Source organism: Hypanus sabinus, chromosome 10, assembly GCF_030144855.1.
Source record: "Hypanus sabinus isolate sHypSab1 chromosome 10, sHypSab1.hap1, whole genome shotgun sequence".
Lineage (NCBI taxonomy): Eukaryota > Metazoa > Chordata > Chondrichthyes > Myliobatiformes > Dasyatidae > Hypanus > Hypanus sabinus.
The window spans coordinates 99,629,922-99,652,877 of record NC_082715.1 but is presented as its reverse complement, the minus strand read 5'-3'; the positions used below and the strand labels follow the sequence as shown (position 1 = coordinate 99,652,877).

The window sequence follows — 22,956 nt, the reverse complement described above, 5'->3', positions numbered from 1 at the left end:
TCCTGAAGAAATAAAGATCTGGTGAGTGTTCTTTGCTGTGACATCTACAGTTGCAAGAAGTAGTTTGTGAGCCCTTTGCAGTTACTTGGTTTTTTGCATTAATCACTCATAAAATGTGGTCTGATCTTCGTTTAAGTCACAGTAATAGACAAACGCAATCTGCCTAAATTAGTAACATGTAAACAATTGTACTTTCATGTTTAATCATTCACAGGCTTAGCTGGAAAAATAATGTGAACTTTGTAATAATGTGTAGAACCTCCTTTGGCAACAGTAGCCACCACCAGATGTTTCTTGTAGCTGCTGATCAGACTTGCACAACAGTGAGGAGCAATTTTAGACCATTCCTCCATAAAAAGGTTTCAGTTCATTAATATTTCTGGGATACCTTTGTAATTACCTGGTTTGAACAGCCCTCTTCAAGTCAAGCCCCAGCATCCCATTTGGGTTAAGGTCTGGACTTTGACTTGGCCATTCCAAAAATAAACAATTTTCTTATTTTTAAATCATTCTGTTGTTGATTTACTCTTGTGTTTCAGATCATTGTCTAGTTGAATCATCCAACTTCTATGAAGCTTCAAGTGATGGACTGCTACCCTGGCATTCTCCTGTAAAATGTGTTGATATAATTTTGAATTCATTGTTCCCTCAGCGATTGTAGCTGTCCAGGTCCTGAGTCAGCAAAGTAGCCCTAATCATGATGCTGCTTCCACCATGCCTTAGTTGGGATGAGGTTTTGGTATTGGTGTGCAGTGCCCTTTTTCCTTCAAACATAGCAATGTGCATTGCTGCCAGAAAGTTAATGTTTTGTCTTATCTGTCCACAGAACATTGTCTTAGAAGTGTTGTGGAGCATCCAGGTGGTATTTTGCAAACTTGAGATATGCAGCAATGTTTTTTTGGTGAGCAGTGGTTTCCTCCATAGTGTTCTTCCATGAACACCATTCTATTTCAGTGTTCTTCTTATAGTGGACACATGAACAGAGAGTTCAAGTTCTAGAGATTTCTGCAGATTTTTGCTGTTCCCCTTCAGTTCTTTCTCATGGCCTTCGGCATTGTAGGTTGTGCTCTTGATGTGATCTTTGTAGACAGTTTCTCTGACTGTGGACTGATGAACACTCAGGTATTTAGAAATGCTTTTGTAGCCTTTTCCAGAACAATACATCTCTACCATTTGTCTAAGATCCTCTGATTGAGGTATCCTTTTGATTGAGGTATGCTGCACACAAACAGATCTTTCGTGAGAAGAGCAGGCTCTGTCAGTAACCTAACTTTGTGTGTGTTTTTTTATAGGGTAGGGCATCTCTATAACCCACACCTCCAATTTTATCTCATTGATTGGAACACATCTCTCCAAATAGCTTTTGTAGAAGGCATTACCCCAGAGGTTCACTTACTTTCTTGAAACCTAGGCTATAATTGTTTAAATGGTGTACTCAGTACTGATGAGAAGTAGTACAGTTGTTTGCGTGATATTAGCTGAGGCAGATGGTGTTTGTCTACAGATGTGACTTGGATGAAGATCAGACCACATTTTATGAGTAATGTAGAAAACCAAATAAATGCAAAGGGTTCTTAAACTTGTTCTTGTAACAGTACATGGTTGGAGCAGGACAGTCTGTTGGTGATGTTTACACCTAGGAACTTGAAGCTTTCAACTCTCCTGACCTCAGCACTGTTGATAAAAGCAGAAACATGTGCACTGCCCCCTTTCCAGAAGTCAATGACCAGCTTTTTTTTTTTGCTGACATTGAGGGAAAATTTGTCATGGTACAATCTCACTGGACTCATTATCTTCCTGTACTCATTATTATTTGACATACTGTCCATTATGCTGGTATCAGCTGCAAGCTTACAAATCAGAGCTTCCTAACCCTTTTCTGTGCCTTGGACCAATACCATTAAGCAAGGGGAGGAATCCATGTTACAAGTGGAATTAGACCAGAATCTGGCCATTCGGTCATGAGTGCATAGGGAGCAGAGTAGAGAGTACAGCATTGTTGTGCACCACAAGCATTTTTTTAATGAAATAACCATATGTTTTCACCATCTGTAAAATGAACCTTTCCTCACAGAAAATATATATTCTGTATATGTTAATACATTACTTTCATCACAATCCCTTTTGTGTTTGCATTGGCTAAAGGTGTATTAGATTTGGCCTATATTACATTTCAAGGAAGAGAACATGCTATCATGAATATTCTAAAGCTTGATATGCATCTGATAACGGGTTATGTGTAGTATTGCCCTGATGATAAAGATTTTATTGTTCCTGGAAATGTTTAATTGATTCCCCAGAAGTTAAGTTCTAATAGTATGTGAAAAACTCTTAACTAACTTTCTAACCTGTCCATGTAAAATGTGGGGAGAATTTTAAAAAAGAATTGACGTAAGATTAGTGTAAATGAGTGATTGATGACCAGTTTATAGTTTAGAAGAGTTGCAATAGTTTAAACCTTCAGAGAAGATTAACATTCATAGGACTGAAATATAAAGCAATTCTTTTTCATTTTAACAAAAAAGTCTGCCAGAAATGCATAAAACTGTGAGAAAACTTTATTTAACAATGCAACATTTCCACAGTGGGAATAAGTTATTGTGCCATGGAGGAAAGCTTTCTCAGAAACAAAGGAAGATGATTGCGATGGCTGCTAAAGAGCCAAGCACACACAACAGGCTGGACAACCCTCCCTTGAAATCAAGCCTAACTGCACAATTAACCCCATCTAAGATGGGAAGTGCTTGGTAAGATCAAGTATGACAAATTAAATTGAATGAATTTTAAATAATATTTAAAGCTTTTGCCCTGTTTCTGTTATATGTTCGGTTAATATTTTGTGATGATCTTCATGTATCAGCTTCATGTCATATGCAACTTGCCTCACTTAAATATATTTTTCTATTGTGAAGTTCTTATTGAACTTATCCAAGGTAAAATATGAAAACTTGAAGAAATACTAGGCTCTCAACTTTGGTATAATTGAGAAACAGAACTCGTTTATTTAGTTCTCCTTAGTTACTTTAAAGTGTAATTGTAAACACTAACGAAACATTTTTATTTAGGGCTACTCCATTCATTGGGCTCTCATCTCCAAAATCATTCCGTGACCTATTGGTAGAAGAGAAGTTATCAGAAAGACCAGGTGATTCCCTGCTTTCCAGCTCATGGGAATACAGTACTAAACAAGAAGAGGACCATAACAAATATGAGCAACCGATCAGGTGAAGAATTCAAGAAAATGTTTTTTTATATTTGAATCCGTATTAATAATGCAGATATTGGAAATCTGAAATAAAAAATGATTCCTGACTTGCTGGGTGTTGCATGCACTTTCTACTTCTATTTAAATTGACACATAATAAAATGACAGTATCCAGTTTTTATGTTCGGATTTTCTAATATAAAGTTTTCTCCAAAAGCTTCACCTATGTCACTAATACTTTAGGTATTTTGCTACTATAGATTGGGTCATCCGTAGAAAAGCATGACCAGTTGATTTAAGTTTATTTGTTAATTTTAATAATTCAACCTTTGTCACAATGCTCTGTAGGGTTGCATCTACTGATCCCTGTGCAAACAGTCTAATATTTTACATAAAAAGTTTCATTTCTTCAGATGTACAATCAAGTGTATGTGAAATATTCAAGAGGAGAACTAAACTGTATTTCAGTTAAATCTTCATGTTTATGTATTAACATTCATAGAATTCTTCAGTCAACATATCTACTGGAACTGTTTTGTCTTTTTATAAAGTAGCTTGAGCTCTGAAATAAGTAGATCTTGTGCAAACCCCTTTGTTCTTGGATAGCTGTATGGATTTTTTCTAGTTATGGACAGAAGAAATACGAGCAAGAATAGGTTACTTGGCTCTTTGAGCCAGCTCTGCTAGACAGGCAGTCCCCGGGCTATGAACGAGTTCCGTTCCTGAGTCCGTCCTTAAGTCGGATTTGTACATAAGTCGGAACAAGTACATCCAGTATTATCAGTTAGTCAAACATTTGTCTTAGTATATAGTATATATTTTACCTTTCTATGCATATAAAACACTTAAGAAACATATGTATCCCAATAATTAAAGCACTGCGTTGCTTAGTAATAATTGTAGCTTTCATCAGGGCAGGGTCTTGCACATGCTCTATTATTCTCACTTTATCCTTTAAAATTGTTCCAATTGTTGAGCGACTGTAGCTTAATGCTTTTCTGATAACTGATGGCGTTTCACCTCTTTCCGATCGCTTTATTATTTCCACTTCATTTTCAATCACGATCACTTCCCGTCAATGGAACAGAAATACTGCGGGCGGCGTGTCCTGAGCTCCACTGGCTCCCGAGGTCCAATGGGTCCTAAGGACCTCCACACTGAATTCCCTGGGTCTGAAAGTCCATCGCACTGAGACAGGTTAAATGGGACAAGTGGGGGCTGTGCTGGGTTTGGGTATTTGATCCTTCACAATATTCCGCGTGGGAATTTAAACTGTGGCAGTCATTATTAAACGATGTCGAGTTGCAGGCTCGACATTAACCTGGCACAGATGGTATGGGAGACACTGGATCGACATCAACTTGGCATGGGAGTGGTCTGTCACTGGATCGAACTTGGGAACCTCCGTTCTCCAGCCCGGCGCTGATCTCACTGCGCCACCAGCCGACCGGAACGGGGCAGGGTCAGGGTGAATCTTGCTAAGAAAAATTTAAGCTAAGTACAAAGTTACACACTCAACACAGTGTCAACGGCAAGGACTTAAAATGGCAGACAGTGTCACGATCCGACTTAAAATGGCGGATGGTGTTCCCCTTCCTCGGTTCGTTAAGTACGAGTTGTCCGTAAGTTGGATGTTCGTAACTCAGGGACTACCTGTATATCAAAATGTTGTTCTTTTTCTCTGCAGCACCATTTTCCTGTCCTATTCCCATAGCCCTTTATCTTTTTTCTCAATTCTAGAAATCTGTTGATCTTTGTTGAGAATGAATTCTGAATTTCTGGTTAGAGAATTCCAAAGCTTCACAGTCCTTTGCATGAAAACATTTTTCCCTCCTCTCCATCCATCCCAAACTGCTTACCTTTTATTCCAAGTCTGTTGAGCTTTATTATTAACCTCCTATTTCTGTCCTTTTGGTCACAAAATTTTGGTAGTGGAAGTTCTTCCCTGCTTCAAAAGGGCAACAATTATACCAGTACCCAGGAAGTGCAGGATGAGCTGCCTTAGCGACACCTATATCAATATAGCACTACAGAAGCACTCACATCTACGGTGATGAAGTGCTTTGAGAGGTTGGTTATGGCTAGAATTAGCTTCTGTCTCAGCAAAGACTCTGCAGTTTGCCAATTGTCACTGTAGGTCTACAGTGGTGTAATCTCACTGGCTCTTCATGTGGCCTTGGAACATCTGAACAATACAAATACTTGTGTTTATTGACTACAGCTCAGCATTTAACATAATCATTACCACAACTCTAATCAAAAAGCTTCAGAATATGGGCCTCTGTACCTCCCTCTGCAACTGAATTATTGGCTTTATCACCAGAAGACCATAATCTATACGGATTGGAAGTAACATCTCCACCTCACCGACAGTCAACATTGGCGTACCGCAGGGAATGGGAGCTCAGCCCATTGCTCTACTCTCTTTACACCCATGACTCTGTGGCTAGGCACAGCTCATGTGCCGTCTATAAATTTGATAGTACAACTATCGTTGGCAGAATTTCAGAAGGTGACGAGAGGGCATACAGGAACAAGATATATCAGCTAATTAAGTGGTGTCACAGCAACAACCTTGCACTCAGCATCAGTAAGACCAAAGAACTGATTGTAGACTTCAGAAAGGGAAAGACAAGGGAACACACCAGTCCTCATTGAGGGATCGAAAGTGAGCAATTTCATAAGGAATTTGAGGAGGTTTGGTATGTCACCAAAGATGCTCACGAGTTTCTACAGATGTATCGTGGAGAGCATTCTAACTGGCTGCATCACCGGCAGGTATGTGGGGGGCGGGGGAGGGATGTACAGGACTACTGCCTGGATTGAAATAAGCTGCAGAGAATTATAAGCTTGTCAGCTCATTGTGGGCACTAGCCTCCATAGTTATCCAGGACATCTTCAAGGAGTGATGCCTCAAAAAGGTGGCATCCATCATTAAGGGCTGGTATCACCCAGGTCATGCCTTGTTCTCATTGCAACCACCAGGAAGGAGGTATAGAAGAGTGAAGGTGCACACTCATGGATTCAGGGTCAGCCTCTTCTCTGCTGTCTGATTTTGAATGGACACTGAATCCATGGATACTACCTCACTTTTTTTTATTTTTGAACTACTTATTTAATATACAGTTGGAAGAAAAAGTTCGTGAACACTTTGCAAATACCTGTTTTTTTGCATTAATTACTCATAAAATGTGGTGCTGAAAGTGAATGAGTCACTACCAAGGCTAAATTCAAGCTTCATAAAGTAATTATTTCCTTTAAATATTAAAGTAGTGCTTAAATACGAATGAAAGCTTCGTTGGTTCATCTTGAAGACTGACTTATGGTGATTTCAAAATCCTCAGTTTTTATTTGATTATGATATGTAATCATCTTAGTCTCAATTTACATTATACGTAAATGAATTCCTGTAGGCATCCAAGATAGCAAATACATTTTTTGGTCCAATGTGTATGTAACAATTGCTTAGTTACATACCTTCTACCTTAAGACCTTTGTAAACCATTTTATTAAAGTAACTAAATCTTAGCCTTGCATTTGTGGATTTTTTGTAACGTATCTAATGTTATGATGACCACTTTGAAAATTTGGCCAATGCAAATACAGGAAGTAATTGAATCCTTAAAAAAGCCAATGTACTTCAAGTATACGAATATGAATTTAGCAAAGTAGCAATTACTAACAATTGAGAATTATGAGATTCAGAATATTTCAGGTAATCTTTCCTTTTTCGAACTGCATCTAATTTATATTCAGAATTCTTAACAATTGCAAGACAACTGGGTCTTGCTGTCTAATGAGGAAGTGAATTCATTTGAAATTGCTTCATCTCCAACAGTCCTTGGTTAACGACAGTTACCAAAAGCCAGCGAACAATGACTCCAGTTACTTTTGCGGCTATTGTGGAAGAGGAACGTCAGCAAGAGGCTGCACTTGTGAAGAGCAGGGAGAAGCCACTGGCATTGATTCAGGTAATATTACATGAAACAGGTAAACTGTTGCACAACTAACATGGTTTCCCATTCTTGTACTTGATGTCATAGGCAACAAAGACAGCCGGCCAAGCACGACCTTCACTATCCTGTGCACTCTGCCCTTCCTGATCATTAAAAATGCCTCTCTATGTCTACATCACAGCAACTGTGCTACTTTGATATCTACAAAATGCCATCAATTTGAAATCCCTCATTTTTGACAAACAGGAAACATTTTATTCTTAGTTGTCATCCTGAAGTGACTTGCTTTTTACTTCAGTTAACTGGAAATTCTAGGGAGGTATATCTTTCTAGAGATTATCCAAGGACATGAGAAACTGCTCACCAGTGTAAAGGGCAATGGAATCATTTTTTTCCTTTTCTATATGAACCATTTATGAATCAAAGACTGTTTACTCTTGGTGTCCTGATTCATACTGATGACATTTATACAGGGAGTACCTGGAGTAATTACTACATTTTTTGTTTATTCTAGAATCTTCAGTAGATACTTTTTGCAATGTGATTCATATATAAAATGAAACACACAAAGTGGAGGGGCGTTGTTTAATTAAGCCAGGTCTAGATAGGGTGCAATTGGAGGGCACTCATTGAAGGTAATTGCTAGATGAAACAGTCACAAGTTAAGGAAATAATTCAAAACACAGAACATACTGTCAGATCAAGTAGCAGAAACAAACATTCATCTTGATTAATAAATTATTTGAGTACTTGCTACATAATTGCATTTCAGTACAGATAAAAGAACTGGGAAGGATCAGATCCATTTTGACTAGCGTGGACAGGGAATGCCAAAAATTCCTGTAATACATCAATTTTGGAGCTTGCCCTGGCACAGGTTCACCTGGTCAAATTACCTCCACTTATGCTACAATATCACTAATAAGTACACTAAAACTCCAAGAATCAGCACACTCTGAACTGACAGGGAGTCCAGACAATTGGTAAGGTTGGCATAGCAAATGGAGTTGTTACCTTACAACTCTGACACTGATCTGTGCTGCTTGTGTGGAATTTGCATATTTTCCATATGACTGGTTTACCCAGAGTTTACCCTCCCCTTAGTATGTAGTGATAGAACATGAAGTATTGGTGGAGGCTGTGGGGAGAATAAAATGGAATTGATATTTAATTACTAGAAATGGGTGTTTGATGATTGATGTGAACTCAGTGGGTCAGCTGGCCTGATTTTTGTGCTTTATGACCTATAATATTCCCTATTAATATCCCAAATATACCTTTAATTAATTTTTAAAAATGTGTTACATAGTATTACTTTTCCAGTGAACCCATTAAGTTTTAATGGAGCATGGGCACGGAGGCCCTGATGCTTTTCTGGGAAATATGGGAAATGTCAGCTTGATGGCTAGAAAGTGAGCCATCAGGATTCACAGATACATAGCTCGCAGGCTTTCAGAATATAACCATACTCGGCTATCTTTAACTCTAAGTATACACTTTGATAAATCTGTCTTTGACAAACTAGGTACTGAAATAGGATTTTGACCCGAGACGTCAAGAATTATTTCCCTCTTATAGATGCTGCTCAACCCACTGAATTCTTCCAGCAGATTGCTTATTGCTCCAGATACCTGCATTTGCAGCTTCTTGTGAGACCAAGTTTAAAAAAAATGAGTGGAGAGGTTTTTTTGTGAGGGACACCGGTATAGGTCAAGGTCTTTTTGGTGGGAGCTGGGAGAAGACAGGATGGAAGATGGCTGAGGATGCCGTTCCTGTTGCACAAAGTGATTTGTGCGGATATATGGTTTCAAGGAGAAAGGACCAATACTCCCTTGGGAGAGCCGGCTTGTTTGAGATGGATCTTGAGCAACATTCGGAAGGTAGTGTCCAGCGCATGAGTTACAGACAGCTTCAAGATGAGCTCCAACTTGTGTACACATTTGACTGTTTAATTATAATGTTGTTTTTCATCTTTCTTTAATAGCTCTTTGGTTAAGTTAACGTTCATAAATATACTTTCTTTATAATTCTATGCACTGTAGAATCTATTACTTCTTGCCAACAGTTGATAGCAGGGGGCCAGTAAATCACACAGCATTTACACAAACCAGGGTTTGGGTGGGCAAGACATCCCAACCGCACAGGTTTGGCAGGACCAAAGTCGTATACAACCTAGACGTACGGTGGGTTTCTCGTCATGGAGTCCAGTGACTAATGAGGTACATTTCCAGATACTCCCAGTAAAAAGGCAGAAAACTTGTAATCTCATTAGATTCATCTTCATCACTTGTATTTTATGTCTAAAGTTGTATGTAATGTGTTTATTAGCCATGTTAATGTTAATTGTGTTAATGAGGGCCTGTTGCTAATGGATTTTTCAACTAACCAGGAAGTAATTTAATAATTACTATTATCTAATGTCTCCAAATTTTGTAAGTGATTTTTTTTCTTATTTTCAGATTGAGGAATGTGCTATCCAGGAATTATTAATCCACTATCAAGCCTTTGACAACCCTGAAGAATTCATTATAATTGATAGATCACCACAAGGGCCCATGGCAGCCCCAGTATGGAGTAAACATTGATTCTTGCCTCTTTTTGTTTAGAACTATTAATATTATATAGTCATAAAATTAAATTGGTCAGTGCTTGATTTGTGGAAAAAAGCTGCATTTACAAAAGAGTTAAAGTGTGCCTCTTTGTTAAGTGCCGCAGGAGATCGTTTGCTGTGTTTAATCTCAACTGCTATTAAAATGTTTATTGTGCTAGATTATACTTTTCATCTAGATTATAAAGGTCTTTACAACTAACATATACAGTGTGAAGCACTGATCAAATATTGATGTGTCTCCACTACCCCAACACAAATGTTTTCATACACACCATTTAAAGCATACCTTTTGTGGCCACATTGCAAAATTAGTGGCAGAGAATTCTAGACTGAATGCTGGGTAAATTATTGGGCACAGACTATAGTTGAGTCAGTAAGAAGGTAAAAGCTCTGGAGGTAGCAGTTTTTCACAGTGATAGTAGTAAGGGGAACTCCTGCCCTATTATTTTGGATTCTTGTCTAGCTGCAGCTCCTGTATTAAAATTACAGTATATCCAATTAATTCAGTGGTAGAGCACCAATAATTTTCCTTGGTTGCTGACTCCTACTTTCACTTAAGGTGTTGATATAGTTTTTCTCGGTTGCTTAACCACACTGGTCAAAATGATAGCCATGTTCTCAAAACAGTTGATACCATCACAAAATACTCATTCTCACTGGCAAAACAATAAATACGATGAATAATTCAATTAAAACAGTAGCACACATTACACCACTAACACAAGTAAGCAATCACCAGATAATCACTGGCAAAACACTGACCATCCTTCTCACTGAGGCATAACATGAACAAAGTAGTCAGTCGTACAGTGTGATGTTACTTCGTAGAATGCCAGAGATCAGGACATTGAAGGACCAACAGAATGATTATAGTATTCACTGTAATCTCAGCAGTTCACTATCTATTACATGAAAGTCAGAGATAAAATTGCTGTCACCTTTAGAGGAAGAAACATACAGTGATGATGACATCCCTCTGTCTCAAAGGACAATGGACAAGTCTGAGTGGAAGGTATGGTGATCTTGAGATGCCTAGTCATCTCAGCCTCACAGGTGTACTCCAAGGGAAAGCGAAGCAATTTGTTTGGCACCAGCTTGGCTGTAGGAGCTGCTGGAAGGATGTTCAGCAACATCCAGCCACCTTGGGGACTGCACTCTGGATTTTCTATCTGGGTTTACTCCCGTATCCTTCGTTTCTCTTCTGAGGCTGCCCACAAGGCAGTGGGGCAATTTGACCATAGCTGGGTCTACATGCCGGTGGGCTTGTGTTCTACATGTGCAGGGGGCCGGACCTCCTCCTCCTCATCCTCTGTAGTTCAACCTGAGTCTGAAGGGTATTCAGTTTCCATGTGTTGCCAGCAAGATGGCACTGCATGAAGCTCGCTGTAGGAGAGGCTCTGTTCTGGCAGGGAGAGACTTTCACATTCATCTCTCCCTTTTGCAAGACTGCTAGCCAGCGGTGGAAGCTGAAAGCGAGAGCAACAAGCATTACCCACTACACTAGCACACTAGATGTGTCACACGGCCATTTTGACACACAGCTGTACAGCTCTGATAACAAATACAGTGCAATAATGTTCACATCTGATATATTCTGTCCCTAATGTTAAACCACATCTTTTCATCAGCATCACAGAGACTATGCTCCCTAGCGATGCAGTGGGGGAAATACCTTATGGAATGCCTACTCCAACCCTGATATCTTGACACTGATTATATGACAAGTCTATGTCATAGTGTCCATCAGTTGTATTCGATGATAAGGATGCTTGTCATAGACCTTCCATCTCCGGGGGGGGGGGGGAGGGGGGGAGCTCTTCAATAAGGTTGAGAAATAGGGGGTATGGTGGAAGAAATTCTACACTCGTGCATAGATGAGCTTGAAACCAGTCTGTCACTGCAAATGAGTGGTGGAAAGATGCATTGTCCCATATGATGACATTGTGGGCCATTGATCTTGGCATCCTGGTCCTCCTTGGACAATAAGAGTTACCTGTAAAGCACATCAAGGAATGTGATATTGTGTGGGATGTTACATGTCCTAATCATTGGGAGATACGCCAGAACAGCAGTATCTAATATGGCAGCACACGTAATATTTGAACTTCTGTCATTTTGCCTGGGCTGTCGTTCTTTGCCTTGCACCATTCCTTCCTTGCTTCTTGTCTTAGACATACAGTATTGAAGCCAGCTTTATCAATATGGATGAATTTGGGTGGCATCACATTGGACTCTAGTTCTATTATCCTTTGTAATCACAATAGAGAAAACAAAGTGAAACACATGGAAGAGTGAAAAGGAATGAAGTACTCTAAAGCCTACATGTATGAAGCTGACAATGTAGCTGTACATACAGTACAGTTACGTCAGTTCCTTAACCCTGTCACTGTGGCACTATGTAGGTATGTTTCAATTTGATGTGGTGATGTTCCAACACTATAAATTGTCAATATACTGACAATATGTGAGAAGATGGTAAAGTCTGCAGTTACAGCTTTGTATTTCATGCAAGTGTATGGCATTGTTCATTAGTACCATCTGAACAATTGTTGCTTCTCGTCCAGCTTTGAACACCTTGGCTTGCCTGTCAGCCTGAGGTGGTCTTACAATTCTAAGAAAACAAGTATTTTTTAAATGAGCACGTTACTTGAGCACATTATTTGTAGGGGAAAACATGGGTGTCAAACTCATTTATGTAACATACATTTGTGATGTGATCTCTTACCCGATTCACATTCCTAAATGTAGGGATAATTGATACCACACATGAACATGGCACATTAGGCTGCACTCTTAGACCAGCCTCACTCATAGGCCATGATTTAGGACATCGTCAACAATAACTGCTCATAGGTCACTAGAGATCTCTGTTCTTCCTCCCTCTCTCCTATCAGCTCTTTCACTGTGCATCTGAACTCATCCCTGTCAAGCTTGTGGATGTTCTCTCCTTTTGTTTTACATGTTCAAATAAAGCTACAGTACCTCCAACCATGTATGTCAGTGGGCTGATTGGTGTATCAACAGATTTGCAATGATAGCTTAATTCCTTGCAAAATGGAACCACTTTGAGTCAATGATTTGGCATTGATTGCTATCAGCTGGGGGCATTTGATTATGTTTTGCTTGGCCTGACACTTAAATTGATTTTTGTGCCTTCTGATGTGACTAGTGTTTTGCAAAAGCTCCATTAGCAATTGAGACCTGTGTACATGCGGTAAGAAAAGGTTGGCTGTTGTGCTGAAGTGGTTACTGTTTTGCTCAGATGGAGTTTAGAATTGACCATGTGCACTGCTGACTTGATCAAAAGTGTCGAGGCAACTGGGAACGCTAATTGTTGGGAGATCAGGTGCCTGATAACAGGGAAAATAAAATTTGTGGGAAAATGAATTCATTCACATTTGATAATTAACAACAAGCAGTGTTGAAGTTTTACAAGATGTCACCCAGTCTTTGGAAGCTCTTAGTCACTACTGTTTATGATGGTTTACAACTTGTGCATAATTAATAAATTGCTCTGATTATTTTTAATAACTTCAATTTTTGTTGGTCACTAAGAATGCAATTTATTGTAAAAAGAAAAGCACAAAAAAAAAACTCACTTTGTGGCACGTTATTCTTTCTTTCATAGTTGCTTTAAACCTAAGTAAATTAAACTCCTGTTCCCTATTGCTGACACCAGGGTTGTCTTTACCATTTTAGGCCTGGATATAGGGAAGTTGGCAGCTTAGCTTGCCTGTGTTCAAACCTGAGGTGGCAGCCTTTTTGACAGTAATGGATGCTACTTACATTTGACACAGTTTGTAAGCAGAGTATGAGAGTGTGAGTGCTTAAGAAACTACTTAAGAACAAACCACGATGCACACGGCTTAATTAAACTTAATAGGATCTAATTGCAGTTGTCTAAATGGAGACATTACTGTTAGGTGTTGTATATTAAAATGTTACCAGTCCATTGCAGTTCAGCTGTTGTGTTGGTTTTTAGAAGTGCTGAAATAAACTTCTAATGGAAAATATGTTCATAAAAAAATGATCTGATGAAGAATGAGGTTTTTTTCGCTGTTGAACATTTAAGCTTGCACTGCTTTGGAAGTCATAATTTATCACTACTTTATGCATTCAATGAAAATGAGTGAGTTTCAAATTGTCCAGTAGGTTTGAACATAACATAAACTGCAAGATTATAAGAGAACTTAAATTGGTATGCTATCTAGGACTCCCAAAATATACATCATTTTGAGGCAATGCAGTTATTTGTGGTTTTGTGTTTGACAGATGTTACCCTAATTGTGTAGTTATTCATGCATGATTTGTTTGTTAATTTATTTGTATTTGCAAAAATGAGGTTGGAGCTGTTGACTTCCCTGTACCTTTAACAAAAATGATGTGATTACGGCTCTGCCGAGTGAAGTGTTTGCTCTTCCTAATTGTCCTTTTGCAGATTAAGCATCTCCAATTATAAGAAGAATCATTGCCCAAAGATGCCTTAATGGCAGTTGGAAAGGGGTATGGGCAAATAAATATAATTCTTAAGATGCGGTGTTCATGATCCTTAAGTGTACGTTAAAACAAAGTCTTGTAAATGGGGTTCAGCCATGATGGGTGGCAAGCTGATGCAACAAAAGCAATAAACATCCACTTGAACAAATATCAGATGATTTCTTTTTAATATAACATTATACATGTTCCTTAATGCTTGATTAACAGGGTAGATACAAGCAGGCTTTTTCCACTGAGGTTGGGAGGGTCAACCAAAACCAGAGGTCATGAGTTGAGTGTGAAAGGTGAGAGGTTTAAGGGGAACATGAAGTGAAACTACTCAGTTGCGAGTATGGAATGAGCTGCCAGCATAAGTGGTGCACGTGAGTTCAAGTTCAATGTTTAAGCAAAGTTTAGATAGGTACATGGATAGTAGGGATATGGAGGGCTATGGTCTGGGTGCAGGGCGAAGGGCCTTTTCTGTGCTGTACTTTTCAATGACTCTGTGACTAAAGTTCCTGCAACCTCAGCAAAAATTAATATATTTTGATCTTTTCAATTCTGTAGCACATTTGTAATGTATTTAAGTCTTAACACAGTGTTTATTATCACCTTTTCAGGGCAGTCCCAGTATGGTTTGAAATGTTTGACGATTTTCTGTAGTGCCAAATGGGTGATTTGAACCACTGAAGACTTTTCTTGCGCTAATATCAAGTCTCCTAACATTGCTTCAAACAAACTGGAGAATTATTTAAATATTTGAGTGTATGCCATCCATCTGGGGGAAATCACATGCATTGATGCAACAGAGATGCACACATTTTTACAAACTACTGATTTTAATTGTGTTGCCTCCAATGGAAGAGGAAGGATTGCCTCATTTTGGTTTTGTTGCCAATTAGTATACCCTGTTTGCTCTGACAACTGCTAGGCTTGCAGCAACCAACTGTGCACCTTTACAACTTTTTATCTAGTGCAACATTTCAAGGTTCTTCACTGACAACAATGATACGAAGGCACTTAGAAATGTTAGTAGTTTGGAGACATAAACATTTGTCAATGGTTTGGTTTAAAGAAATACCATGAGGTACAAGAGAGATTTGGGCACCTTCCCTCTCCACTTCTAGACCTCATGCAGTGTGTTCACAGAACACATATCTTTCTCCCTCCCCTCATTCTCCACATGCACCAACAGATACTCTAGCCATCTTGTTTCCTTGGGAGAAATCTGAGCTTGAGTTGAAGTAGTTGAATGCAAAGCTGCTAGTCTACAAGTCAGTTGGGAAATCAAAGAATTTACACATTCTTTTCTGAATGACATCTAATGAATCAAGTTAATTTTTAACAGTCTGGCATTTTTCATGACCACTTTTGCACTGTACTGCATTTGTCCAGGGTGGATTTGTTTATCATTCTTTCTCATCATATGGCCATCACTTGGTCTGCTGCTGTCTATGTAGTGAAGATTATCCTGGAATTGGACCCAGCAGTACTTAAAGAATTAAAATGTACACCAGATGTGGGATGTATGTCAAAGAAATGATGCCGGTCTTGTCCTTTTATTGCAATAGATCTAATTGGATTTTTTTTTGCATCTTTGAGCAGCCTATCATCCAATTGCATTTTACTAAAAGGAGCAATTCTGACCAGTTTGGGCCAGTAAGGTATCGATGCAATTTTTGATAAGTAATTCTGCAATGGTAAATTGGCTTATTATTGTCGTATGTACAATGAAAACCTTTGTTCTGCATGCCATCCATACAGATCACTTCAGCACATCAGGTAACACAAGTGAAAAGGAATAATAGTGCATGGTTGCCATTTCAGTCTATGAAGAAGCCCCTGCATGAGATATTTGCAATGTATCTCATTCAGCAAACTCTCACTTCAACATTTCATAAAAACAGTTCTGATAGCTCCCATGCACAATTTAATCCAATGGGCTGTAGAGTTCTGCATCCCACTTAATACATGGATCCTGTTTCCACACATTGAAATTCATCAAGTTCCGATTCCGGAATGCCCTTGAAATTTACCAAGCACCATTCTTCAGAAATCAACAAGTTCCTTTTCACATGTTCCTGCTAAACTCACTTGCACCCTGGAGCTCTGGCTGTTTGTTGTAGCTGAGCCATCTGAGAATAAAGGACATGTTCCTTTGCAACTTGCTAGGTTCTCTTAAAATATACTAAAGTGTAATACTTTTTAAGTGAATGTAAATTTATTTGGATATTAATATGGATAATATTCCATAGTCTGCAAAATCTCAGATTTATTATATAACTGGCATATGAAATTTGATTTGCAGCAGCAATACAATGCAAAGAGACAAAATTCTATAAATTATAGAAATAGTGCAAAAAAAAAAGGAATAGAGGTTCATGGAACATTCAGATACCTAATAGCAGAGGGGAAGAAGCTGTACCTAAATCAGTTGCAGAGGAAGGTACAGCAGTCTGCGTTTTCAAGCTTGGATATTAGTACCGAGAGAATGATGGTGTTGAATGCTGTGTTGAATTGAAACAGTGATGTCTGTCTTACAGATTTCTAGGTACTCCAACACAGAGTGGGGAGCCAGTGAGATTGTGTCTGCGGTAGACAAATTGTAGCAGGTCTAGCTCCTTGCAGAATTCTAGCTTTCACATTGGTCAAAAAATAATATAAGCAATCCTGAATAATTTTTAAAAAGCTGCACTTTTAAAAGAATTTGAGTAGATTTCCTGCACCACCAAAGCCCTTTTCCATAAAAAGTAAGGGATTGACTTGAGTACTCAAAATAATAGTAATGGGGAAGATGGGAGGGTCAGCCGATCTCAACAGCAAGGGGTATTTCATTGACCTATAGTTGGCCAACCAAATGGAATTCTTAACTAGTGGGCTGAAGAAATCACCTAATATTATCAGACATCAAATAAAGGGGTATCTGTCCAGCACCCTGTGCAATTCTGGAAATCGATACAGAATTTCACAGTGTTGAATTGAGCAAACCTTAATATTTTTGGGGGTACTTTGCCAGCCAGTGTTACACATGACAGGAAATGTTTGTTTTACTGCGGTACAAAATAAGTTCATGCCTACAACAGCTTGAAAGTAACATTCCAATATCCCTCTAGCAGTGTGAAGAGATAGTTTCTCTAATCAAATATTGTGATGCCCATTGTCCTCAGATGGAGTAGCTATAATGATGAACAGCCACTATTAACATTGACCATATATGGCATGCAGGTTTATCCAGTGGTTCAGGGCTATGTTCAATTCTGAATCTCTGCTCCTGCCTGCGTTGGAGTATCAGGAAGGCTGAGATTACTAGAGTCATGAACTTCCTGATAGATGTTCACTAGGATTTTGCTGGCAAATGTCTGCTGAACGTCCTCCTGAAATTACCTCAACACTTAACTGTTGGCCCCGCGCCGTTTTGGTGTTGTGCAAAACAAAGTCTTCATTTTGAAAGCGGTTTAAGTACATTTAAATACAAAGAAAGTTGGAAACAATATTTTGACTTAAAACACACAAGTACAAGACTTAATTAAAACATTAATATTGATTAAATATAAATAAAGCTGCTTTTAATTTCAAGTCAATGACTCCATTCACACAAATATATGCCAGCATTTTGGCTCACCATGTCAAAATTGCATCTCTTTGTTTGGTGCTGAGTTCAGAAGTGGATGGAAATGGGAGAGGGCTAATAAAAGTGTTCTGTTTCCAGCATGTCTTGTCTTTGGTACTATATTGCCTAGGTGACAATGCCAGCAACTGTACAGTTGGCTGCTGGTACAGCTGAACAATGAGTATCAAGATGATGATGGCAGTACTTTGTTAAAAAGGAACAGGTTTATTATGCAAGGGGAGTCAGCTAAGACGTTAAAACCAAAACTATTGCTCATCTCTAAATCACTGTTCTAGTCTTCATTATTCTTTTCATAAAATGTCATGCCAAATCAAAGAATTCAAGTTAAATGCATATTCCTTTTCTTCTTTTTTAAGTGGCATGCTGCATTATAAAAGGATTCTATGAAAGTGCATGTTGTCATTGTGAGTTTCATTGTCATTGTCAAGGTAATCGTATCATCTTTTTACATTTGCTCAAGGAGCTAATTAGGAGTCTCAATTTGGTAAGACCATAAGACACAGGAGCAGCATTAGGTCCTTTGACCCATTGAGTCTACTCTGCCATTCTATCATGCCTGATTTATTTATTAACCTTCTCAACCCCATTTTCTTACCTCTTGTAACCTTTGACTCAGTCATTAATCAAGAGCCATTCAACCATTGTTTTAAATATATCCAATGACATGATCTCCTCAGCTGTATGAGCTAATGAATTCCACAGATTCACCAAGCCCTGGCTGAAGAAATTCCTTCTCATCTCTGATTCTGGATGAACCAGGAGGTTTGTAGTTTGCTGAGGGCTAGATCTGTGGCATTTAAGTCTGGTGATCCAGGTCTGTACAAGAAAACCAGGTGTGACTTGAGGACTATTTCAAAAGCCAACAAACAATTCCAAAAGAGGCTCGAGGCAACGTTGTGAGAACGTCAACTCTGGCAGGGTTTGCAGGCCAATACTTCCTACAAGGCAAAATCCTACATCATGAATGGCAGTGACACTTCACTACAAGCTTAAAGCCTTTTATGTTTGCTTTGAAACAGAGAATAAAACTAAAGCTATGAGGATCCCTGCAGCACTTGATGACCCTCTGATCTTTTTCTCATTGGCTGACAACAGACATCTTTCAACAGGGACCAATGGAGTACTTAGTAAGGCTCTGAAAACCTGTGCCAATCAACTGGCATGTGTATTCAAAGACATTCGCAATCTCTTATTTCTACAGTCAAGTTCCCAGCTACTTCAAAAGAACAACAGTTATACCAATGCCCAAGAAGAGCAGGGTAAGCTGCCTCAATGACTGTCATGCAGTAGCACTCACCTCTACAGTGATTGAATGCCATGGCTAGAATCGACACGTCTCAGGAAGGACTTGGACCCACTGCAATTTGCCTATGGCCACAATAGGTCTATAGCAGATGAGATATCAGTGGCTCTCTATGCAGTCTTAGATCACCTGGACAATGCAAGTACCTATATCGCAAAGTGTATTATTGACTATAGCTCAGCACATAACACCATCATTCCTACAGTTCTGATTGAAAAGCTACAGAACCTAGGCCTCTATATCTCCCTCTGCAATTAGATCCTCAACTCCCTAACCAGAAGACCACAATCTCTGCGAATAGGAAATAACATCTCCATCTCATTGGCAATCAACACTGGTGCACTGCAGTGATATATGCTTAACGCACTGCTCTACTCTCTAAACCCATGACTGTGTTGCTAAGCTTAGTTCAAATGCCATCTATAAATATGCTGATGATACTACAATTGTTGGCAGTATTTCAGATGGCGGCAAAAGGGCGTGCAGCAGCGAGATAAAGCAGTGAAGTGGTGTCGCAGCAACAACTTTACACTCAGCTTCAGTAAGATGAAAGCTAATTGTGGACTTAAGGAAGGGTAAGATGTGGGAGTACAAACCAATCCTCATAGAGGGATTAGAAGTGGAGAAAGTGAGCAGTTTCAAGTTGCTGGGTGTCAAAGTCTCTGAGAACTTAACCTGAAAGCAACATTTTGATACAGCTATAAAGAAGCCAAGACAGTGGCTATAGTTCATTAGGAGTTTGAGGAGATTTGGTTTGTCAACTAAAACACTAAAACTTCTACCGTGGAGAGCATTCTGATTGGCCGCATCACTGTCTGGTATGGGGGGGGGGGGGCGGGGGGAAGAGGCGCTTCTGCACAAGATTGAACTAAGTTGCGGAAGCTTGTAATATTAGTCAGCTCTGTCGCGTGTACCAGCCTCTGTAGTAACCAAGATATCTTAGGAAGGCGACATCCATCATTAAAGATCCCTACATGTCCTCTTTACACTGTTACCGTTAGAAAGGGGGTACAGAAGTCTGAAGGCACACTCAGTGATTCAGGAACAGCTACTTCCCCTTTGCCATCCAATATCTAAATGGGCATTGAACCCATGAACACTAACTCTCTCCTTTTTATTTGTCTTTTGCAGTACTTATTTTAAATTAATGATTTAATAGAAATATATATACTTAATGTAACAGTTTTTTATATCATCATGTATTTCATTGTAAAGCTGCTGTAAAGTTAAAAAAATTCACGGCATATGCTGATGATATTGATTTGAATTCTCAAGGGACATCCTTGTATTCTGAGGCTGTGCCTCTGGTCCTAGACATCCCCCCCCCCCCACCCCCTAGACGAGACATCCTCTCCCCATTCACTCTACCTAGGCCAGGCATTCCCAACCATTTTTATGCCATGGACTAATACCATTAAGTAAGAGGCCTGTGGACTCCAGGTTGGGAACCCCTGATCTAGTCCTTTCATAATTCAATAGGTTCAATAATATTCCCCCTCATTCTTTAAACTTCAGTGAGTTCAGGCACAGAGCCATCAAACATTCCACAGACGTTAATCCTTTCACTCCTGGGATCATTCTCGTAAACTTCCTCTGGACCCTCCCCAATGCCAGCACATCCTTTTCTTAGATGAGGGGCCCAAAACTCACAAAAGTCCAAGTGCAGTCTGACCAATGCCTTTATAAATTCTCAACATAGGTTTTATATTCTAATCCTCTGGAAATAAATGCTAGCAATACATTTGTCTCCTTACCACTGAATTAACCTGCAAGTTCACCTTTAGGGAATTCTGCACGAGGATTCCCAATCCTTTTGCACCTCTGATTTCTGAATTTTCTCCCTGCTTAGTAACTCAACCACTGAGAACAGCTCACACTGTGCCACATTTATTGATGTAACAGCTTGGATTATGGTCTAAAATCTGGGAGTTGCCTAGGTGTTAAGAGATAGTGCCATTGAAATGATCCTGTCTGAGACCTGTGTTTCTTCTCATCACTAGGGTTTCAGATTAAAGGGACTTTGGTTTTCAGTGTGTTGGGTTGGTGGGGACTGATGGAGATGTTAAATTGGGATTGATGGGTTAGAAACTGGGAAGGTCTTTGGAGGTTGGGTGGGTGGGTTTTGTGGTACACATATTCTTGGCTTTAGCGACAGAGCAGTGTTTATATTAAGAAAGTTCAGTCCTGTCACTAATTCCCAAGAGATTAAATCCTTGGTTAAAACTTTCATTCTAGTATTGCACATCTGGGTCTGATTTGGATGCATTGCACTCAGAATGAAGTCTTTAAATGTGATTAAATACTGAAAATATTGGCTATGAAGGACAAACGTATATATTGTACACACAGGGTAGGCATTACTAAGTCCTGCTGAAGGATCTTGGCCTGAAATATCGACTGTACTCTTTTCCATAGATGCTGACTGGCCTGCTGAGCTCCTGCGACATTTTGTGTATGTTGCTTGTGTATGTTTTATGTAGGGCATAGCGTGGGAAGTTAGGGGTTAGATTAGGGTTCAGGGTAAGGGTGAGAGGCTGTAAAAGAAGAGCTATGTGCAGGGGTCCGTGTTCAGAGTCTAGGTTGGACTGATCTACCAATGATTCCTGAGGATGGATGCAGGCACCGGAGGACGGAGACTAGCGATCCCTGTAGCCCCTGATGACCCCATTGTTTCAGTCTCTGAGGATGACATGAGAGTATCCTTCAGGAACACGAACCCAAAGAAAGCGTCCAGCCCAGATGGGGTACATGGCCAAGTACTAAAGTTCTGTGGTGATCAACTGACTGGATTGTTCACTGATATCTTTAACCTCTCACTTCGGCAGTCTGAGGTACCTACCTCCTTCAATTATACTGGTGCTTGAGAAGAACATAGTAACCTGCCTCAATGACTATTGTCCAGTAGCACATCCAGTGTGATGGAGTGCTTTGAGAGGCTGGTGATAAAACATATCAACTCCTGCCTGAGAAGCAACTTGGATGCAATTAGCCTACCGTCGCAACAGGTCTACAGCAGGTGGTTCTTCAGTTGACCCTGGGACAACGGGACAGTGAAGATGCACATATCAGGATGCTCCTTATCGACTACAGCTCAGCATTCATTGGTATCATCCTCAAAATTAATCAATAAGCTTCAAGTCCTTGGCCTCAATACCTCTCTGTGCAATTGGACCCCCATTTACCTTTTCCTCACTTGGACACTCCAGCCAGTTTGGATTGGCAACTGCATCTACTCCACAATCTCCAACAGCACAGGTGCATCACAATTCTGAGTGCTTAGTCTCTAGTGGCCCTGCTCTACTTGCTTTATGTCTGTGAGGCTAAGCACAGCTCCAATGCAATGTTTAAGTTTACTGATGACCCCTTTGTTATTGGCTGAATTAAAGGAGATGATGAATTGGTATATAAAAGGGAGATTGAAAATCTGAGTGGTGCCACACTAGCAACCTCTCACTCGATGTTAGCAAGACCAGGGAACAGCTCAAGCTCGGGAGGAGGAAACCAGAGGTCTATGAGCCAGAGCTCACTGGGGGATCAGAGTGGGGAGTGTCAGCAACTTTAAATTCTTCAGTGTTATCATTTGAGGAAGAAAGCATAGCAGCGCCTCTACTTTTTTAGAAGTTTGCAAAAGTTCAGCATGACAATTGAAACTTTGACAAACTTAGCTTAGTATGGAAATACCAATGACCATGAATGGCAAATCCTATAAAATAATGGATTTGGCTCATTCCGTCATGGGTAAGGCCCTCCCCACCATTGAGCATATCTGCATGG

The 22,956-nt window shown here is 39.6% G+C and overlaps 1 protein-coding gene across 1 annotated transcript in view; it reads left to right on the top strand.

The window, feature by feature from the left end:
• ibtk (inhibitor of Bruton agammaglobulinemia tyrosine kinase) overlaps positions 1-14,417 on the top strand; it is a 122,785-nt gene extending 108,368 nt beyond the window's left edge. The window contains exons 25-28 of the mRNA XM_059982377.1: positions 2,586-2,747; positions 3,066-3,224; positions 7,044-7,176; positions 9,621-14,417. Coding sequence (XP_059838360.1) covers positions 2,586-2,747; positions 3,066-3,224; positions 7,044-7,176; positions 9,621-9,746 — 580 coding nt within the window. The 3' untranslated portion in view covers positions 9,747-14,417. The remainder of the gene's footprint in view (positions 1-2,585; positions 2,748-3,065; positions 3,225-7,043; positions 7,177-9,620) is intronic.
• Positions 14,418-22,956: the final 8,539 nt, after the last annotated feature.